Genomic DNA, 19,203 nt, shown 5'->3' with positions numbered 1-19,203 from the left:
TAAGCCAGTTCTGTCTTAGAAGTTTGAGCGCAAATGTCTACCTGTTCTAAAGTACAGGGCTGTGGTTTGCTGGGTATAGGAATGTCTCTAATCTGCAAGCCAAAGAAAACGGATTTTATAGGCAATTTTAGGCCTCTCCCAACCGACCCCTCATTTTCTTTTTGCATGAAGATCTAGGTATGCCATATGTGGAAGATACGATGAGAATGGTACCCTTACGGCTCTGGGTTTCTGTATGGTCCAACAGACATCATTTTAGATTGCTTAGCATGTGACAAGGACATACAATATCATGGCTTGAAATGATTGAGTTTTCTGAAAAGGCAATAGGTAACCCGGATTTATCATACCCCGACCTGTTGTCCAAGACCGATATTGTTCGTTCAAGAAACTATTCTTGCCATTTTGCATGCCTCTAGAAAACAAATGGAATTGGCTAAACCCAGGCTGCGGGACTACGTTATTGCTCAAACTTCTCAAAAATTGGAACTGTATTTGGCATGGACCAAGAACTCCTGGCAAAGGCAACTGTAGCTTAAATTCCGGCAGGGGCAATCATACCTCACATCTGTTTCCTGATTGGTCAATTTATCATTACATCTATTTTAATGTGTCCATGCAAGAGTCCTCAGCACAGACTTCAGCGCACTGTCTTTCTGTTCTGATCACATATTGCAGACAAGGAAATATGTTAAGCCTGTTTTTAAATTAAATGGCTATCACCAGTATTTTTTTCTTTTAAAGACCATGGTGAAATACAGTTGGCTCAAAATTAGTCATGAAATAACAGAACCCCCGAACCCCCACTCCACACACACACCAGGCTATTTCCCCAAATGCTTTTTTTCTTAGTCTGCCCCAATCAGAATCTAACAAAAGATAGCATAGTGGGTGGCAGATGGAAGACAGGGACTGGAGTCGCCCAAGTTTGTGAGAGATCATGATGTGCATTTGTAAACCACACCATCTCCTGCGCGGTATCCTGGCACTGAGCAGGTGTGTGCCTAGCCCTGCATAGGTGCGGTTGGGTATCTTCAGGCTGGTTTATCAACTCCAGTGTGGGGCAATGATTAAAACTCCTCTTTCCAACTGATAAAAACTGCGCTCCAGTCCCCAAAACTGGCACCCTCTTGCATAGGTAAACTAGGTGACTGTGGCCTCCATTACACAGTATTCCCCCTCTTCACCCCACCCCTGCCCACCTTCGAGCTCCATAAAAGCATGACTGTAGACATTAAATTGTTTCGTCGGGACTAGATACCTTATGAAATCGACCAGACGTTTGCCAAGACATGTAGGAATCAAGAAAGTGAATAAATAAAACGCTGCGGCTTTGTAAACATCTTTTGCTAAGTGTGGCCACAGAAGCAACTAGTGCTGACACACAGAATATATAATATATATATATATATATATATATATATATATACACACATACATATATATATATATATATATATATATATATATATATATACATACACACACACACATATATACACACATATACATACATACACACACACACACCCCCCCCCCTCACGAGATGGCACTGATCCCCAGCTGAAGAGTCGAGCGTTGCAATGGAGCACTTTCAACGTTACACCTCCCCTCGTAGTATCTATCCCCAGAAGCAGATATTCTATAAGTAATACTCCGGGTCACTGGAATTATTCGATTGTGTGGCCGCAGAGATTTTTTTTGCATAATTACAGATTTGCCGCATTTGCCATATACTCAATCTGCCGCACATTATGCGGATGTTAACAAAAAATAGTTTCTAGCTGAAATGGTCCAAAAGTTAATAAAAGTGCAGCGACACTGTCACTGCAAAAGGCCCTTTATAAAACTGACGGGTCACCGTTTTGTTGCTTATTGCTACATATGGGTATTAAAAATGGTACCAACGAGGTGCAACCAATTCCCAGACATTTTTATGAAGTTTAAAATCTTGAATAATGAAGTAATATCACAAAATGTGTCGCATATTTATGACTTTCCCGCCGCATAGTTTACTAATCCCTGCTGCATAGTTTGGCCACCCTGCCGCATAATTCCAGTGGCCCTGGTAATACTAAAGAGCAGTGTCACTGGTGGAGGAGAGCACGTGGGACCGATGCCATAGCTAACCTGGTCCCACCACTTTAAACTGCCACTAGCCACTTTTCTTTATTTGTGCAAACATTAAGCTGCTAAGAAACCAAACCCAGGGTTCAATGGGTGTGGCCAAGTTTCAGAAAGCTGGAATGTATGTCCTAGACTCCTAGAACGTTTGCATTTTGACATTATTATATGTATGTGCCAGCGTGAGAGTTGGAAACTCTGACGCGCACCCCCCACCAGTCTTACAGACCCAGCTATGGCCTGGCTGCTGCTGCAGCTGAGAGGCAGGCCAGACACGCAGCATCCTTGGTAGGGAGCAGGTCAGAAGCCCTGAGCTGCTGTGAAGAGCTGGATGCCGACTGCATTACTGATCCACGAATTTAAAGTGTGAATGTGACAGTGCAGGCATCATCACATTCAAGCATGCGAACCTCGCCACCAACTCCCTTTAAAAAAAAAAACAAAAAGGCGAAGCGTGAACAGAGATGACGTAACGTCTCTCATTAGGGCCGTTTAGCACTACTGCGATTGTATCACTGCGCGAGTGGCACTATTTAGCAGTCACTTTCGAATTATGAACCTGGAAACATTCAGGAGCGGTTTCATTTTCCCTAGACGATAATGCCATTGGTAAAATGACAATTCAGTTGTCCTGTGACCCATATCCATGGCCTATAAGGTGTGGTCAACAGTCTACTAAACGAAGTACAAGAAAGGCTTTAATACAGCTGCAGCGGCAAATTATTTCAAGGGTTTTTCAAATGTGACGATCAAGGTTAAAAGAGGTAAAATAATTGCACAGGATCACAGTTTGTTCAAGCTGGGCTGAACCCTTGTTTCTTGAATATCTATTCTTATCCGCAAAAATTCACAAGGGAATAAAATGTATATTTTTAATCAAGATGTGTAGTTTGCAAATCTTCACAGATTAATTCACTCTATCCAATGTGTGCTTAATTTGCTTGAATGTGATTAAATAGGTTTGCACACACACACACACACACGCATATATATATATATATACACATATACACACACACAAACTTCTCTCCACCACCCTGCAGTAAAATTTATAGCAAATTGAGCGGACAATCTGAACCGATACGACACTTGCAATCCTCACACAAGATTTGCATCATAGCCCTCCCATTACCATAACAAAATGGACTGTTGTGTTAACACTGGTGTTTGTTACACAACTGAATGCTCTTCTTAAACCTGGAAAAGATAAAAAGCTGATTGGACTAGGAATCGAATAGGTTACCACACAGTTGAGCGAAGAAACCGTCAGAGATACATTAGGCCACACAGTAGTCAGTCAAACAGATTCCCCCGCGATTCCCCACCCCCACTTGAACCAACTGCTCCACAACAGAGCAAAAGTGCCCAGGACTCACCTGCTTCTTGCCTGAGCCATCATCCACCATCCCATGCTGTGCTGCCATGGCGGACGACTCGTGGAGGGTGCTGACGTCGAAGGGTACATTCTCAATCTTGGCGATGTGGTGAGAGACGTAGGCCAGGCCCATACCTTCCGTCTGATCCTTGTCACGCCAATTCTTGAAAAACTGCTTGAAGAGCGGAGTCTCTCCCATCTCTGGAAGAACTTGGACCTAACAAGTGGAACAGGAATAAGTTAAATTTAAAGGTATTACTTATTGAATGTTGCAGTTGGCATCAGGATGGATTTCTAAGTGAAGTCTAGCATGGTTTTCTCCAGGAGTTAAAGGCAGAGTTGACTCTTCAGGAGCAGTACTCTGTGGGTAGTGACATGGTGTGTGTGGTACAGGACTGCGGTATGCTCTGGGTAATGCAGCGGAGCTTTACTTTTGCAATGTTTAGTTGGGAATCTGGTTCTAAAGGATGCAAATGGTGGTGGAAGGGTAAAGGTGGTCAAGCTCTGATCCTAGGTTCCTGGAGAAGGAAATTCAAGCATTACTAAAGGCTGTGGTAGGGTGGGAACACTTTGAAGGGGTCCAGGTTTCCTCCTCTCCAGGAGTTTGTAGCAGTTTAGGCCTAAAGTGCAGCAGGTTTCAAAAGGTTGCAGAGGCCTGCCATGACAGCCTGTGGTGGAAATGGCTGTTCCATAGATCCTGGAAATAGAGTGGGGACTGCTACAGTTGTGTCAGGGCTCTCTAGCGGTTTGCTTCAGATGAGCCTAATCCGACAGTTCTAAAGATCACTACAGAAGAGATTCATCTTTCTGAACTACGGTCAGGCATCAAAATTTGGGTCAACCCCAATAAGCATTCAACTAAGGCAGTGTAATCCAACCTGCTGTTGCGCCCTCAACCAATACCCACCCACATAACCTGATGAGCCCTCAACTAAAACCAACACAACCAGATTGTTCCTCAATCAATACCCACCCAACCAACCTTTGATGAGCCCCCAACCCATACCAGTCCTCAACCCCATACTCCACCCTCAACCCATACCCACCCACCCTGATGAACCCTGAACCATTACCCACATACACCCTGATGAACCCTCAACCAATGCCCACCCACACAACCAGATGAACCCTCAACCAATACACACCCTCAACCAATACCCAACCTGAAGAATCCTCAACCCATACTCCCCCAGAAACCAACCTGATGAACCCTCAACCAACACCCACCCACCCACACAACCAGGTCAATCCTCAAACAAAACCCACACAACCTTATGAACCCTCAACCAATACCCACAAACATAGCCTCATGATGAACCCTCAACCAATACCCACCCACAAAAACTGATGAAGCCTCAATCAATTCCCACCCACACAACTGGATGATCCCTCAGCCAGCACATCTTAAAACCAGCCTGCTCTTTAGCTTTTGAGATTCGCTAATAGACAAATGTGAGATTTTGCAAGTCACAGGACATGTTCGGATTACCTGGGTATGTTTTGGGTAGCCCATCTTAGAAATGAACTCTGTTGCAGTCTTCAAGGCAGCCTTCCTCTCTTCCAAGTTGGCATTCTTGCCTGCAATAAATACCAGAAAAAGTAAATTATAGTGCTAAGAGGCGGGGTTACAGAGAGATTGGGGGTTTCAGCACAGTTCTTGGTGTTAGAATTCACAAGAGCACACTATGTCCACAGTAACTTCATGAGTGAACACATTCCCTGCTCCTGGAATGAATTCTGGAAGGGCCAATTGATGAATATTTAAAACCAGGCATTTCCCATACTTCTGACAATCCATTCACTAGCAGGTAGATCATTAGCATATAGAGGCCTGCCGGGCCAGTGTTCATCCTTTCACACCACTAATATGAGGTAGGTGCATTAAGTAGCCTACTAATCGCTCTGCAATACATAATAGCTTGTGTTTTTCTCTGGTCCCAGATCAGCACTAACAGAATAGAAGTGTCGGGATAGTAGACTACTATCGGCTTCAAGGGGACATCTTGGTGTGTACAATTAATGTTTCCAACTTAGTCAATTCTACTGAATTAAAGTGCACATAAAACATTGCCTGATGGTTGGAGTACTGAGGTTCTGATGGCGCACCAAACCTGTTAAAACATGTGACTTCTGTCAGGCTAGCTCCATTGTGCCTCCATTAACTTGAATACAACCAGGTAATTCTCTGGACACTGGTATTTGCAAGAAGCACTATGTGAATTACTCAGGTAGCAACTGTAAAACATGGCCTTCCTTCCGAGAGCCCACAAATCTCAGTCTCTTACCTTTCCAGACAAAGATCTTTCCATCCGACCCGTGGTCCAGGATGAAGCAGTCGTCAGAGATCAGGGCAGCCTGTGTGAATGGGTTCTCGTCTGCGACCAGAGACACTACAATAGCCCCAGTGCCATTGGAGACCTTGAGTGAGGAAGAGAACACGTTCAAATAGATAAAATTAATGGATAAAGAATGACCGAGGGAGTTATAATAGCTTGGAGCTACACGTTATAGCATCCATACAAGTCATTCAAAATGGGCAATTGTAAATATTTGCACATAGAAAGTTTTCACGGTTGTATAGCACACTGACATGTTGCCATTTCGCCTTATTTGGAAGTCCAATCCTGAAGCTCAGGTTGTAATCTTTCAGAATCAGCGGTGTGGATTTAAATTTTTATCAGTGGTCTAAGGCTTCCATTTAGGACCCGTGCAGACTATAACGGACTGCGCACCAACAATGACCCTCCATCATTCTAGAAATGATGGTGAATCATGGAGGAAGGCAGGTCTCCAACAAAATCATATTCTGGGTTCTTCGAGAACTGAAGGCTGGCAAGCTGCCGGAACTGTACCACAGATCTCAGTGTCCTGATCACAGAGCTTCGGTTATTTTGTCACCGTTTCGTGAAATTGAATGTGCCATAAATTAAAACTGTGGTGTCTCCAAACATGAAAGTACAAGTATGGAACCAGCAGCTTTGGGTACTCATGCTGGACACTGGATTCAGAAGCCTTCGGAGGTTTTGGGGTGTCAAGGTTTACTAACTTCGATCACTAGATCGAATCACTAACACGCTTCCTGAAGATGAGTCACAAAAAGAGTCTGAAAATGGCTTCTTTTTAAATAAAAAAAAAAAAAAAAAAAAAAAAAGGAGTGTAGGTGCCCTCACATGAGAGAGAAAGGACTACTCTTCAGACCCAGTATTTGTACTCCTTGGCATTGAGGCAAAATACAAGGTTTTATGTATATGCCAGTTTGGGTTGGTGGCTTCATTCAGGGGAAGAGCAGAAACAATACCTATTTGGAGGAGGGCCAAGGCCACAACTCATTTCATGGTTTTACATGAAACAATCATTAGTATGGACTTAAACCTCTGTACCTAGTAGTGAAAATCTTGCACTGCATTTCGAACCAGCAAAGTTCTTTTGATATACAGGAATCAATCAATCAGTATACTTATAAAGCGCACTACTCACCCGTTAGGGTCTCAAGACACTGGGGAGAGGGAGGGATGCTACTGGTCGAGGAGCCATGTTTTGAGGCATTTCCTGAACGTCAGGAGGTCCTGGGTCTGGCGTAACTGGAGCGGTAACGAGTTCCAGGTCTTGGCGGCGAGGTGTAAAAAGGATCTTCCGCCGGCGGTGGTGCGGCGGATGGAGGCGAGAGCGAGGCTGGTGGAGCAAAGATGGCGTGGGAGCATGAAAGGTGAATGTCGTTGAGGTAGGCTGGACCGGTGTTGTAGAGAGCTTTGTGTGTGTGGGCCATGAGCTTGAAGGTGATCCTCTTCGGTATGGGTAGCCAGTGCAGGTCTGAGGTGGGGGGGGGGGGGGGGGGGGGAGGTGTGGTTGTGGCGTGGGATGTCGAGGATGAGGCGGGCGGATGCGTTCTGGATTCGTTGTAGCTTTGATTGCAGCTTGCCTGTTATTCCTGCATATAGGGCGTTGCCGTACTCCAATCTGCTGCTGACCAGGGCGTGGGTGACTGCTTCTGGTTTCGACAGGGATCCACTTGGAGATCTTTTGGAGCATGCGGAGAATGGTTTAACAGGAGGAGGAGATTGTGTTGACCTGCTGAGTCATGCTGAGAGTGGAGTCCATGATGAAGCCAGGTTGCATGTTTGGGTGGTGGGCGAGGGTGCGGTATCTACAGAGTTGGGCCACCAGGAGTCGTTCCATGCTGAGTGGTTGGGGCCGAAGAGGAGGACCTCCGTTTTATCGGTGTTACGCTTGAGGCGGCTTGATTCCATCCAGCTGGAGATGGCTTAAAGTCCGTTGTGGAGGTTGTTTTTCGCGGTTGTAGGGCCTTTTGTAGGGGAGAGGCTCAGCTGGGTGTCGTCTGCGTTAGATAGTATGTTGATTTGGAGTGTCCGTGCGATGTTGGCGAGTGGGGCCAAGTAGACATTAAAGAGTGTTGGGCTGAGGGAGGATGCCTGGGGTGGGGGAAACGCCACAGATTATCCTGGAGGCCTCTGACAGGAATGGAAGAAGGGGGACTCTCTGGGCTCTGCCGGTGAGAAGTGAAGTGATACAGTTGAGTGCCTTGTCGCGGATTCCGGTGTTGTAGAGCCGTGTACGTAGGGTGTGATGACATACTGTGTCAAAGGCTGCAGAGAGGTCCAGCAGGATGAGTGGTGCGGTTTCGCCTTTGTCAAGCATGGTCCTTATGTCGTCAGTGGCAGCGATGAGTGCGGTCTCGGTGCTGCGATTTTTTTCTGAAACCGGGTTGAGAGGTGTTGAGCGCCTTGTTGTCTTCTAGGAAACGGGAGAGTTGGGCGTGGACGACTTTTTCAATGACCTTGGCCAGGAAGGGGAGGAGTGAGATCGGCCGGTAGTTCTTCAGGGTCTGCCTTGGGCTTCTTCAATAGTGCGTTGACTTCTGCGCGTTTCCAGATTTCTGGGAAGGTGGCCGACTCGAAGGAGCTGTTGATGGTGTCGCAGATCTGGGGGGCGATGATTTTGCTCGCCTTGTTGAAAATGTGGTGGGGCATGGGTCTGCTGGCGATCCGGAGTGGATGGAGGCCATGGTGTGTGCGATGTCTATGTTGACAGGGGTCCAAGTGTGAAGAAGGTTGGTGTTGGTCGGGGTGTCGGGTAGGAGGGTGTCTGTGGTCTGATTGGGGTTGAAGCTGTTGTGGATTTCTTCTATCTTGCAGCGGAAATGTGTGGCGAGGGAGTTGCAGAACTCTTGCATGGGAGAAGGAAAAAAAAAAAAAAAAAGAAATCGCTGGAGCAGGTCCTGGGGTATGAGAGTTCTTTGACGATGCCGAAGAGTTCTTTACTGTTGTGGGCGTTGTTGTCTAAGCGGTTTTTGAAGTGGGTCCTTTTAGCGGTGCGGATCAGCTGGTGATGCTTGAAGAGGGACTCCTTGAGTGCAATGTGGCTGTGTTTGGTGGGATCTAGACGCAAGCCCTTCTCTTTTGTGGTATTCTCGTTTGGAGTTTTGTAGATCTGGGGTGCATCCAGCCTAAAACCTTGTTTTACACAAGATAGTTTTACCATCATTGAAGGAATACCAAAGTTATGTTCAGAAAAATGCCACCCCGGTCTTGGGTTGCAGGTTCAGGGTCTGGCAGGTCGAAGTGGACTTTTCCTAAGGCTGCAGTAGGGTCAAGAATGATTTGCATATGGGTGGGACCAAAGGAACGATGGGTTGGAATGTTACACAGAGCAATTGCTGGTATTTAAATTTATTGCATTTCTCCCATCTCATTTCTGTGTTTGCAGAATAATAAATGAGCATCTAAGACACTTGAAAAGGTCAAGTGAGATCTGAATTGCCAATTTCTTCTGGATCCCCAACCAGGCCCCTACTATCCAGTCAAGAAGCCGGAGTTACATAATATAACTTGGAAAGTGATGAATGAAAAGTTTTTGATGCGTGAAATATCCAATTTTATCCCAGAGACCAGTTTCTCAATCTTGGGGTCACCAGCACTTTTTGTCCATAGTAAATATTCAATCATAATATATCTGAAATGTACATTTTTTATGACTGTTACTCCCCATTTAAACTCTATTCAGTGCATCAAATCCTTTAAGAAGCTTACCATAAGTTTATGACCCAGCTAAGGAAATATGTGGACAACAAATACCCCTAAAATGTACATACTAGGCGAAAAGAATACACCCCAGACTTTTCATACCCTCTCCTGTAACACCGCTTCCAGTTAGGACCGAAGTATTTAGATATGTTTAAAAAAAAGATCTGTTCTTAACATAACTTACAAGACGTTAACATCTGTGCATATTAAAAGCTCAGCAATATCATTGGGCATCTGACCTTCTAGAAGTGGGGGTTGTTCAGCACAGTTAGCTTTCCTGCTGAGTTACTAAGCAAGGTGAATCATTGTTTTTAAATGCTTCCTCTGGTCAGGTTCCCACTTAATGAGTTTGTGTCTGGTCTGCTCAACATGACTAAATGAGATCAGTTGTGCTCCAACAAAAGTCAATCACGTGCCTGCTTCTCCATTCCCCCAAATCTTAAGAAAATTGGAATACCATTCCTCTTATGTCAAGGTGAAAATGTACTGTGGGGTTCAAAAACGTATACTACGGCTAAAGATATATTTTCTTATCATACCTTTATTTTAGCCCAAACTGAGATGCAGGAACAGTTGAGCAGATTAAAAGGAAATTTCTGCAGCATGAGCCGTGCAATACTAGACAAGAGGGGACTGGGAGGCTGCCAACATGCAATAGGTACAAATAGCTACAGTCTGAAACACAGGAGAATAGTGGTTTCTCCAGAAGAACATGCCTTCTGGTCAATTCAAAAACTAGTATAAAAAAAACACATCTTCAGGGTGAAAGCAACAAACGCCAGAGGACTTTGTCCACCCAGGTTGGCACAAATGTAAGCCCTGTGACATTATCACAGGCTAGTTCTGGAGACACAACTTGGTTAAAAAAAATAAACAACATTTAACAAAATAAATAAACAGATTCCAAAAGACTTCTTTTACCTTGTAGAGTTTCGCCAGCTTCCTGTTAGAGATATCAGCCTTGAGGTCATCGGGAGCACCTTCAGGCAGCGCTGGCTTGACTCCAAGAACCTGTGAAAAACAATAAAATCATTTCCCCACACAAACATACAAAAGGTAAATTTACGTAATAAAAACAAGATTTTCCTAAATGTTCCAGATTGCATAGCTGAATGGACTCTTGTTGGGTAACAATCACTAAAAATAACTTATGTTTGTACAAGCAGTCACTGACATCCTTGTCCATCAATAGAACCGTAAACAGCCAGGGTAACCATTACCCAGTCAGACAGACTAATTTGATGGTCCTTGGAATCATGAGAAGCTATGTCCTCTTTTAGGGATTTGAAACTGAACTACAGGCTACATACACGTGTATGGAAAAAATTTACTTGGGGCCATTTTATCAGCATAGATAGGGCGGCTTCATTTGCTGAACCTCAATATGGAATGGTTGCAATAAATACAGATGGATCTTCCACAGAAAACAGACTTATTGACTCTTATTTCATCATTTGTGAACAAGAAAGGTCTTTCCTGTACAGCAACTGTATACATTTCACTAACCGGGGATTTTGATCTTGCAAGACCATTGTTGCAATTAAGTACGGTTGGCTTGATGAAGGCTCAGTTATGAACAGGCCAAAAAATGAAAAATATTTCCAGGTTAAGCCGAAAATCACCCCAATAATTGATGGTTTCTCATGTGTTATTGGTGCAGGCACCTACACTTTGTGTGTTTGATCATGTACATGAGTGCAGAATTAAATGTTTGTGTAAACTTAATAATCCATTTTATCGGGGTGTGATAATGTGCAATATTAGATATTTTGTTCCTGTAAATACAGTTTATATTTTTGCACAACAAAATCTCCCTTTGGCAAATTAATTAATGCCACAATAGTTGCTAATATTGGTGCGAATTAATGAAACTTCTCGTCTTTAGATCAGAAAACACACCCGATATTGGATGCAATGACGGCAAGTGAGTGGTCCGGCGTTTAAGACAGGACACCAATTTTGAACTATTTGCATATCCAACAGTATTAAAGAAACTGTCAACGACTTGTATAGAGCCATTGTCATTTGACACGATCCAAATTGTATTTTAATGACAAAGCCTTTACTTTTTGTATTTTTTTCTTTTCGGATCCACTCTTCCAGCCATCCCGTACTTTAATGAACGCATAGTCCTTTCAGACTCATCCAATTCGTGAGGTAGTTTTCTTTAACACCCACCACAGACCATTCTCTACTCTGCCTCATTTTCTAAACCCCGTTATTTTGTTTAAAATCACTATAAAAGACACAAGGGAGAGAACACCCGCTTCATTCCCCCTCACCGCAGTGTTGTTCGGCAAAATAAATAGCGTAAAAAGGAGATACATACAAAGTTAGTTTCATGTCAAAATTCTTTTTTTTTTTTTATCTAACAATCTTTTCATTTGTTGTGAAAATGGGGGAATCCCACTTCAATTACTTCAGGTCTCACCAAAGACTTATACACAACATGCCCTCACCCTCACGCAAAGGTGAAAATTAATAGATTACCTGCTATCCTTAACAAAAACCCACTTCCATCTCTGCCTTTGTTTCCCCTCCTTCAGCTGTGTTTTTTGCCTTCAGTCAAAGCAGAAAACCAGAGCTGGGCTGACAGGCCTCAGGAGAGCCCCCGTCAACTGGCCTGGAAGGCTTTATGACATCACAACAGTGGGTACCCTGTTTTGTTATCAACTGTTGTGATGTAATAGCAAGGAGTTATGACTTTCAGAAACTGAAATAAATGAGAGGCTCTCCATGATAGCCGTACATAACCGATAAATAACATGGTCAATATCAGACAAGTAGCTCAAGAGAAAAAAAAAAAAAAAAAACACACGCAAGTCAAGTCTACCTCTAGCATTTTCTCTCTTTCCATGCCATCTTCAACCACATAGACCTTCGCACGGCCACTCCTTTCATTGTCACGGATGCCCTTAGAAATATTTGTAGCCTTCAGACGTTCAAATCTGTTGGACTGGGAGCCACACCACTGGAAAATTTCCTGAAATACAGAGAGAAACACAAGAAATACTGATGCAATCATAGAGTCCTCTTCTAGGGGTGAGGATAAAGACATTGCAAGAAGGTGGGGATTTTAAGTTTCAAAATACACAAGAAAAGATCCATTTCCAGCTGGCAAACCTACTTCACCCAGGTCCAGGATGAAGCAGTCTCCGGTGTTGAAACTCTCCCAGCTGACGGGGACTTCAATGGCTCGCGCCAACCGACGACCCTTGATTTGGAGCAGCCTCTGGACGTTCACCTCGTTGGTAACCACATGCTTGAACCCTGATGCCACACCACCAGCCTAAAAAGGTAATAGAAACAGAATAAAATTTATTAACGGAATAAACAGATATTAGACCCGGAGCTGCAGAGTTGCTCTCCAAAATGAGTTATGCACAGTTTTTGTTTTACAATATTGTATTGTTATATGTTCAGAGGAGAAGGCCACCGTGCATTGTTGAAGTTTGGTCAATTTTGTTTCGCTACGGGGTTTAGCGGAATCGCACTCCAACATGGTAATACTGTTTTGGGAGTTCTGCAGCACAAACTTCAGTCGTTCATAAATTGTCTTAATTGAGAATTATCAACACATTCATGCAAAGTTTATCAAATATGGAGCAGATGTCGCTGTGTAACGCACTGCATGGTATCTGGGCCTGTGTTAGGATTCTTGTGTTAGACTGTCAGAGGCGTAGGCTTAATACAAAGGATTGTAAGAGCTCTTTCTTCACCATTAGTGTCTGCAGTCAGCCTTTGTTGTGGACATACAGCTCCTTCAGGTGGGGAGGGGGGGGGGGCAAATGCTACCCCTGGCTTGCCTTTGAACCCCCTCCCCCAAACACTACACTTCTATACATGGTCTCAGAAAAGCAATGTAAACAGGGGATAAAGTGAAGGTCTTTTGTCATCCAAACTGTATTCCCTAGGCAGCAAACAGGGTGCGGTTAAGGGTTGGACGTTTCAGTGAGATCATTCGGGGATCACGGGTCTGTGATCTCACCTTCAATACCACAGGCACTTACATTAATTCATGTCTATACTCCAGGGCTATTTTTCTACTTAACATAAAACCGAATCTTGTATAAAAATGCCTTTTTAGATGGTTGTAACAATGCAGATTTCCCCAGACGAACAGCTCAACATTGAAGACTCCTCTATTCATTCTTCATCAAGAGCTGGCGTAAAACCACTAAAGATGGATGGTCCCCTAGATCACCCTACACGCGCACTTATCCAGCCATGCAATCCCCCAAAGAGATCAGCGGCCTTGCCTCTACCGCCATGTCCAAGACCATACCCTTACACACCTTGTACTTGATGCCAGACTTGAAGTAACCAGAAACGCAGAGGACTCGTACCCCTGCACTTCCCGGTTCTGGCGCGGTGATCCTCCAAGGTGGTCGTCCATCTGCACAGTGAAGATGGCAGCTGCTCCGCTCTCATCCTGCGAGCACTCGTTGCCTTCAGGGACAAAGAAGAGTGGCACATGGTTCAGCAGCTTAAGAAAAATATCAACCAAAACTCAGGAAACATCCCCAAACTCCACCACCTTCCAGGGCAGCTATCAGCACAAATGTAAGATACTCCAAATATTTTCAGGGCCAGACAAAATACCAAAGAGCTCTCTAGACTGCTCATAGCATTCTTATTAACTTCTATTTGAAGGGAATGCTGTCCTTCCAGACAACAACACTGAAAAACCTATAATATATATATATATATATATATATATATATATATATATATATATATATACACATACATACACACACACATATATATATAAACACACATACACACCACAAATTGAGTGACCTGCGAATAATTGAATTATAGGAGTTCGTTAGTTCAGCCACTGATTTACTATATCAACTTCAGAAGGATTAATGTCCAAGGGTAGCCTGAAAGCTGTGATTCCAGTGAATGACATTTCAGCTCTCAGAGAAGCCACCTAACACCCCTATTATGGCTTCAAGAGATGAGAAGAGGTAAGACCACGAGTTGGAAGCACCATGATGCGTGCAGAGCAGGCAGTAGTCTGCACCGTTCTGCGAGGAGCAAGGAGCAGAGACTGCTACAGGACATCTGTGACTCAGGAAGTGTACTGCTCCACTAACACAGAAGAGTCGCCTGTGCATGTGGCATGAGCTGGCGCGTCTGGTAGGAGTTCTGCAGTTGTCTGGCACTGTTGAACTGACACGATGCATACCTCTGGCCTATTCGGTTAAGTGGGAAGGAAGGCTAGGCTAGGCGACGGGCAAGACCTAGAACAACCTAGCAGAAAGATGCTGCTGTCTGCATATCAGCGGTCATGGGTGGTTTCACCAAAACAAAATTTACAGGCGATGATGCAAGGAGAGCGGCTCGAAGCAGATTCAAACTGGGCTCACTTTACAATTACAAAAGATCTAGAACTTCAGGGGTATCACATCTACACAAAGCATGAATCAGACATTTAATGGGTCAAAGAAAATCGCTCTAGTCATGATCTCATAATTTGGATTCTCTTCTCCCTGCAGGCCCGCAGAATCTGAGGATCCCTGAGGCTGCCAGAAACGCACCAGCCTGTCCATGGACTAAACTTTGTTCGGTAAAAAGAGTATAAAAAAATAAAAAAAAATAAAAATTAAAAAAAATGTGTTAACACGAGAGTATGGGGTAAGCTGCACCCAGGGCTACATCACTGTAGAACCAGACCCGGGGAGGGAACTGGCTGGACTACAACGCAAAAGCTGACTTACTCCAGCACTAGGACAATCAATTGCTTAGTGCACATCTTCCTATGTGTAGTATTTAGTTGTGGTACGCATTAAAGAACTTTTCTTCTTGAAAGGCAAGCACTAGGTTTGACTAACTTACACAATTAATGTGTTTGCTGAGGTCTGGGTCACTATACTTAATCCCTGAGAAGCTTTTGACTGCTCACCATTAGCGCTCGGAGTCCAGTGCTGGGAGGTTCTACTTGGTCCAGTTTGTAGAGGCCTAAAAAAACTCCAATATATCAAAAGCAAAACCCTTCAACCATCATAAGAGGGGCACAGTGGCCCCTGCTTGGTCCAAGGGACGCATCCCCTTTTGCTCCCTCCACAAGGGGTCCGTATAAGGAAATGCTTCTTTTTGTGTGGTCATTACTACGTTTATGGACTGATATGCGGGTTTTTCAGCTTAGAGTGCACGGAAGCCAGTGTCCCAATCCTAAAAAGTGTATGTTGAATTGGCTGTTCCCAATTGGAAATGACTAGCTTACCTGTAAGTCCCCAGCATATGGTACTATTTATATAAGAGGGGCACCCCAGGGATTGCAGTACTGAGTGTGGCTGTGCCACCCTGGTGGTTCCCAAAGCAGGGGGGGGAAAAAAACAAAGAAAAAAGTATCCCAGTCCGCCACTGCTGACTGGTAGAGAAGCTGTGCCTGCAAGCCTGACTGCCACTAAAGGCAATGGCATAGCGTCCACTTCCCCTGTACACCTGTGTAAGTCACCCCCTCTGGCAGGCCTACTGAGTCCTAAGAAAGGGTGCAACACATACCTGCAGGACAGGGAGTTTACATGTTTGGACAGAAAAAAAAATGCAAAACTCCCATAGTTAATGTGGAAATGCTTGGTCACCCAATTGCAATGCAGGATTACACACTGACCCCCCTTCAGCCATGCTAACTCCTGAACAGTGCAACCAAAGTGGGCATTCCAAGCGATCAAACACCTCATGACATTTAAATTCTATGTGAACCACAATTAATGTAACTTTTCGGAGTGTGTAGCTTTCTACCAAGCTGCTTTTTTGCTGCCTTTAAAAGTCCTGTGCACACACAAAGTGTTCCACAAGTTAAATTTCTGCCATCCTGGGGAAGACATGCCAACGAATCAGGAAGGGAAACCATGAGGGATTGCTGGCCAGGGAGGCATTACTTCCCTTCTGCAGGAAGCCACATGGGTGTTGGCACCAAAAGAGAGGCTCCAAAGAGGAAGCCGCCTTTGAAGGGCAAATGTGTCACAAGTGTGTAGGGCTGTGCCATTTTTTGGCAGACAGGCTGGCACAGGGGGGCAGAAAGGAAAACCAGTTGACAAACTGGTTTCCCCAGAAGCCTGTAGCCCTGAGGTGGCCAAACCCCCTTTTAAATCTCAAACCATGGCCATAGAGAAGGGAGTCCCTCAGGGCTCCTCCCTGAACCCCATTGTCTAACATCTATGTACCCCTGTAGGAGGCTGGCCCAGTGTGTGGTGGGACACCTATGGTGTTACACTTTATACTGGGTCCAGGCAACCCTTATTAGTTAGCGTTAGTGTCTAGGTAGTCAGGGCTCTTTAGTGGTAGCTGAGGTGAGCAGCCAAGACTGATCTAGGAGGACTGTGAAGCACTTGCAGTACCACAGTAGTCATACAGTAACTTATCACACATGAAAGGAACTGCACAGTGTTGCACAAATAAAGGTACTTTATTACAGAACACCAGACTAGATTACTATAGGTAATCGCCCTCCTTACGGAGGTAAGCACACACAAAAGAAGTATTAGGAAATAGCAAAAATAGCAAGGGCCCTATGGGGTGGCAGGTGGGCAAACCATATACTAAAAATGTGGAATGCGACAATGGGTCTCTCACCAGAGGATATGGAGTAGTTAGCCAAGGGCTGGAAGAGAGTGGAGCCCCAAGAGTCAAGAGAAGGACCCCCAGCGACCAGGGAGAGCAGAGTTAAGTTACCTGGTTGTCCCATAGGTTAACATGGTGACTCGTAAATTGAATATTGCAAAAGCAGGACCAGGCCGGTAGAACCAAACCATTGGATTCTGGATGAAGAGGACCTGCAAAAGAAGGGGACAGAGCCTAGTCAATGCAGGAGTGTCCAGGTGGGGCAGGGGGGCAATGCCCACCCTTCTGTGGGTGAAGATCCGGGTCGATGGCGGTGGATAAGTCCAGCTACAGAGTCCAGGATCTGCAGAGGAGTTCTGAAGTCACCTAGGAGCGGGCCTCTCGACAGTCGATGGATTGCAGACAGGTCGGTGGTCAGGAGGACCACCAACAAGCACAAGCAAATGCAACTGTTGGAGATTTGCAGAGCTGAAGAGGATCATGCAAGGAGGGTCCAAATGTGCCATTCAAATCAAAACCAGTGGCATGGGGAGGCTACCCCTCCCTAAGCCTTGTAATGCCTATTTCCAAGGGAGGGGAGGTTGCACCCCCTCTACCATAGGAAATCCTTTGTTCTGCCTTCCCCAGCTTCAGCTGGTCAAGCACCATGAGGGCAGAATCCTGTCTGAGGGGCTGCAGCACCGTGGGCTGCTCACAAACCCTGGAAGACTGTTAGGAGCAATACAGGGGGTCCTCTAAGGTGCCCCCAGAATGCAAGGAATCATGCCACCAACACTGGCATCATTATTGGGGCATTATTCTGACATGTTTGATACCAAACATGCCTAGGTTCAGATTTACCATTATGTAGTTGGACCACAGATAGTGACCTAATGGCCAGTAAATAGCTAAAAGGGCTTCCCCGCACTTACGAAGTCCAGGAAATTGGAACTGGAGTTTGTAGGGGCACCTCTGCTCCTGCAGTGGTATGTGTACCTGTACATGCACACGCCACTACTCTTCCACCCCCCCCCGGGGGGGGGGCTACCATAGGTGACTTACTCTGACCCGATGTACTGACCAGCAGTGAAAGGATGCATGCACCTTTTCACACAGGCTGTAAATGGCAGGCCTGCAGACAGAGTTTGCATGGGCTCTCCTGGGTGGCATAATACATGCTGCAGTCCATGGGGAACCCCTGGTGTGCCAATGCATTGGGTACCCAAATACCATACACTAGGGTCTTACAGAGGTACACCGGTATGCCAATTGTAGGATGCAAAGTGTACCTAGACAACCAAATTTAGAGGAAAGAGCACAATCACTGGGGTCGTGGTTAGCAGGATCCCAGTGAGAACAGTCTAAGCACACTAACAACAGGCAAAAAGTGGGGGTAACCATGCCAGAAAGCTTTCCTACAACCCCGCCTTGCTGAGATTTTTAAATCTTGCAGCTTTGACATGTGCAGACTATACCCAATAAATTATCGAATTTGGGCAAGAAACGGAGAACGTTAAAAACAGATTTCTTGATGGCCTTAGGAAGATAACAGCTTGGAGGACTCTTTTTGTCTGCAACTGAATGGAGACAAGACAGATTCTGCTGTTTGGCAAGGCCGGGCCCTTCTGGCCAAAGACTGGTGGCCTTCCAAATTGAGATCAGCTCCTCATCCTAGGAGGGCAGTCAAAAGCCTTCGTTTTTTTGGTTGATGATCATCTCCAATGAAAAACAGGTTATGTCCATCTTTTGTTATCTGCTTCTTCACTATGCTCTTGCTCAAAAAAGTAAAAATGTTCAATGGCTCCCGTTGAAGTCTAGGAGAACTTTGATAAAAGCCCTCATCATGAGCTGTCTTTACTATGGCAACAGCTTGTTAGTGGCAGCTAACAAAACTCTTCTTTCCAAACTACAGATAGTCCAAAATACTGCAGCACACCTGGTGTGTACGCTCCCTCCGGGCTCTCCCTCGGCCCCCCAACTTAAAAGCTCAAACACTGGCTACTGCTCAGAAAAATGTTCCCTGCTCAAGCTTCTCGGTCTTATTCACAGATCTTTGGCAGACAAGGGCCCTGTATACTTGCGAGCGAAGCTTACTCAGTTCTGCCC

At 45.0% G+C, this 19,203-nt stretch overlaps 1 protein-coding gene across 1 annotated transcript in view; it reads right to left on the bottom strand.

The window, feature by feature from the left end:
• Positions 1-19,203, bottom strand: part of GSN (gelsolin) — a 148,822-nt gene that overhangs the window by 56,440 nt on the left and 73,179 nt on the right. Inside the window, 8 exon segments of the mRNA XM_069241661.1 lie at positions 3,501-3,716; positions 4,989-5,077; positions 5,785-5,917; positions 10,462-10,551; positions 12,374-12,523; positions 12,668-12,829; positions 13,836-13,867; positions 13,870-13,989. Coding sequence (XP_069097762.1) covers positions 3,501-3,716; positions 4,989-5,077; positions 5,785-5,917; positions 10,462-10,551; positions 12,374-12,523; positions 12,668-12,829; positions 13,836-13,867; positions 13,870-13,989 — 992 coding nt within the window.

This window comes from Pleurodeles waltl, chromosome 6 (genome assembly GCF_031143425.1).
Source record: "Pleurodeles waltl isolate 20211129_DDA chromosome 6, aPleWal1.hap1.20221129, whole genome shotgun sequence".
Classification (NCBI taxonomy): domain Eukaryota; kingdom Metazoa; phylum Chordata; class Amphibia; order Caudata; family Salamandridae; genus Pleurodeles; species Pleurodeles waltl.
This window is presented reverse-complemented; position numbering and strand designations above follow the sequence as displayed.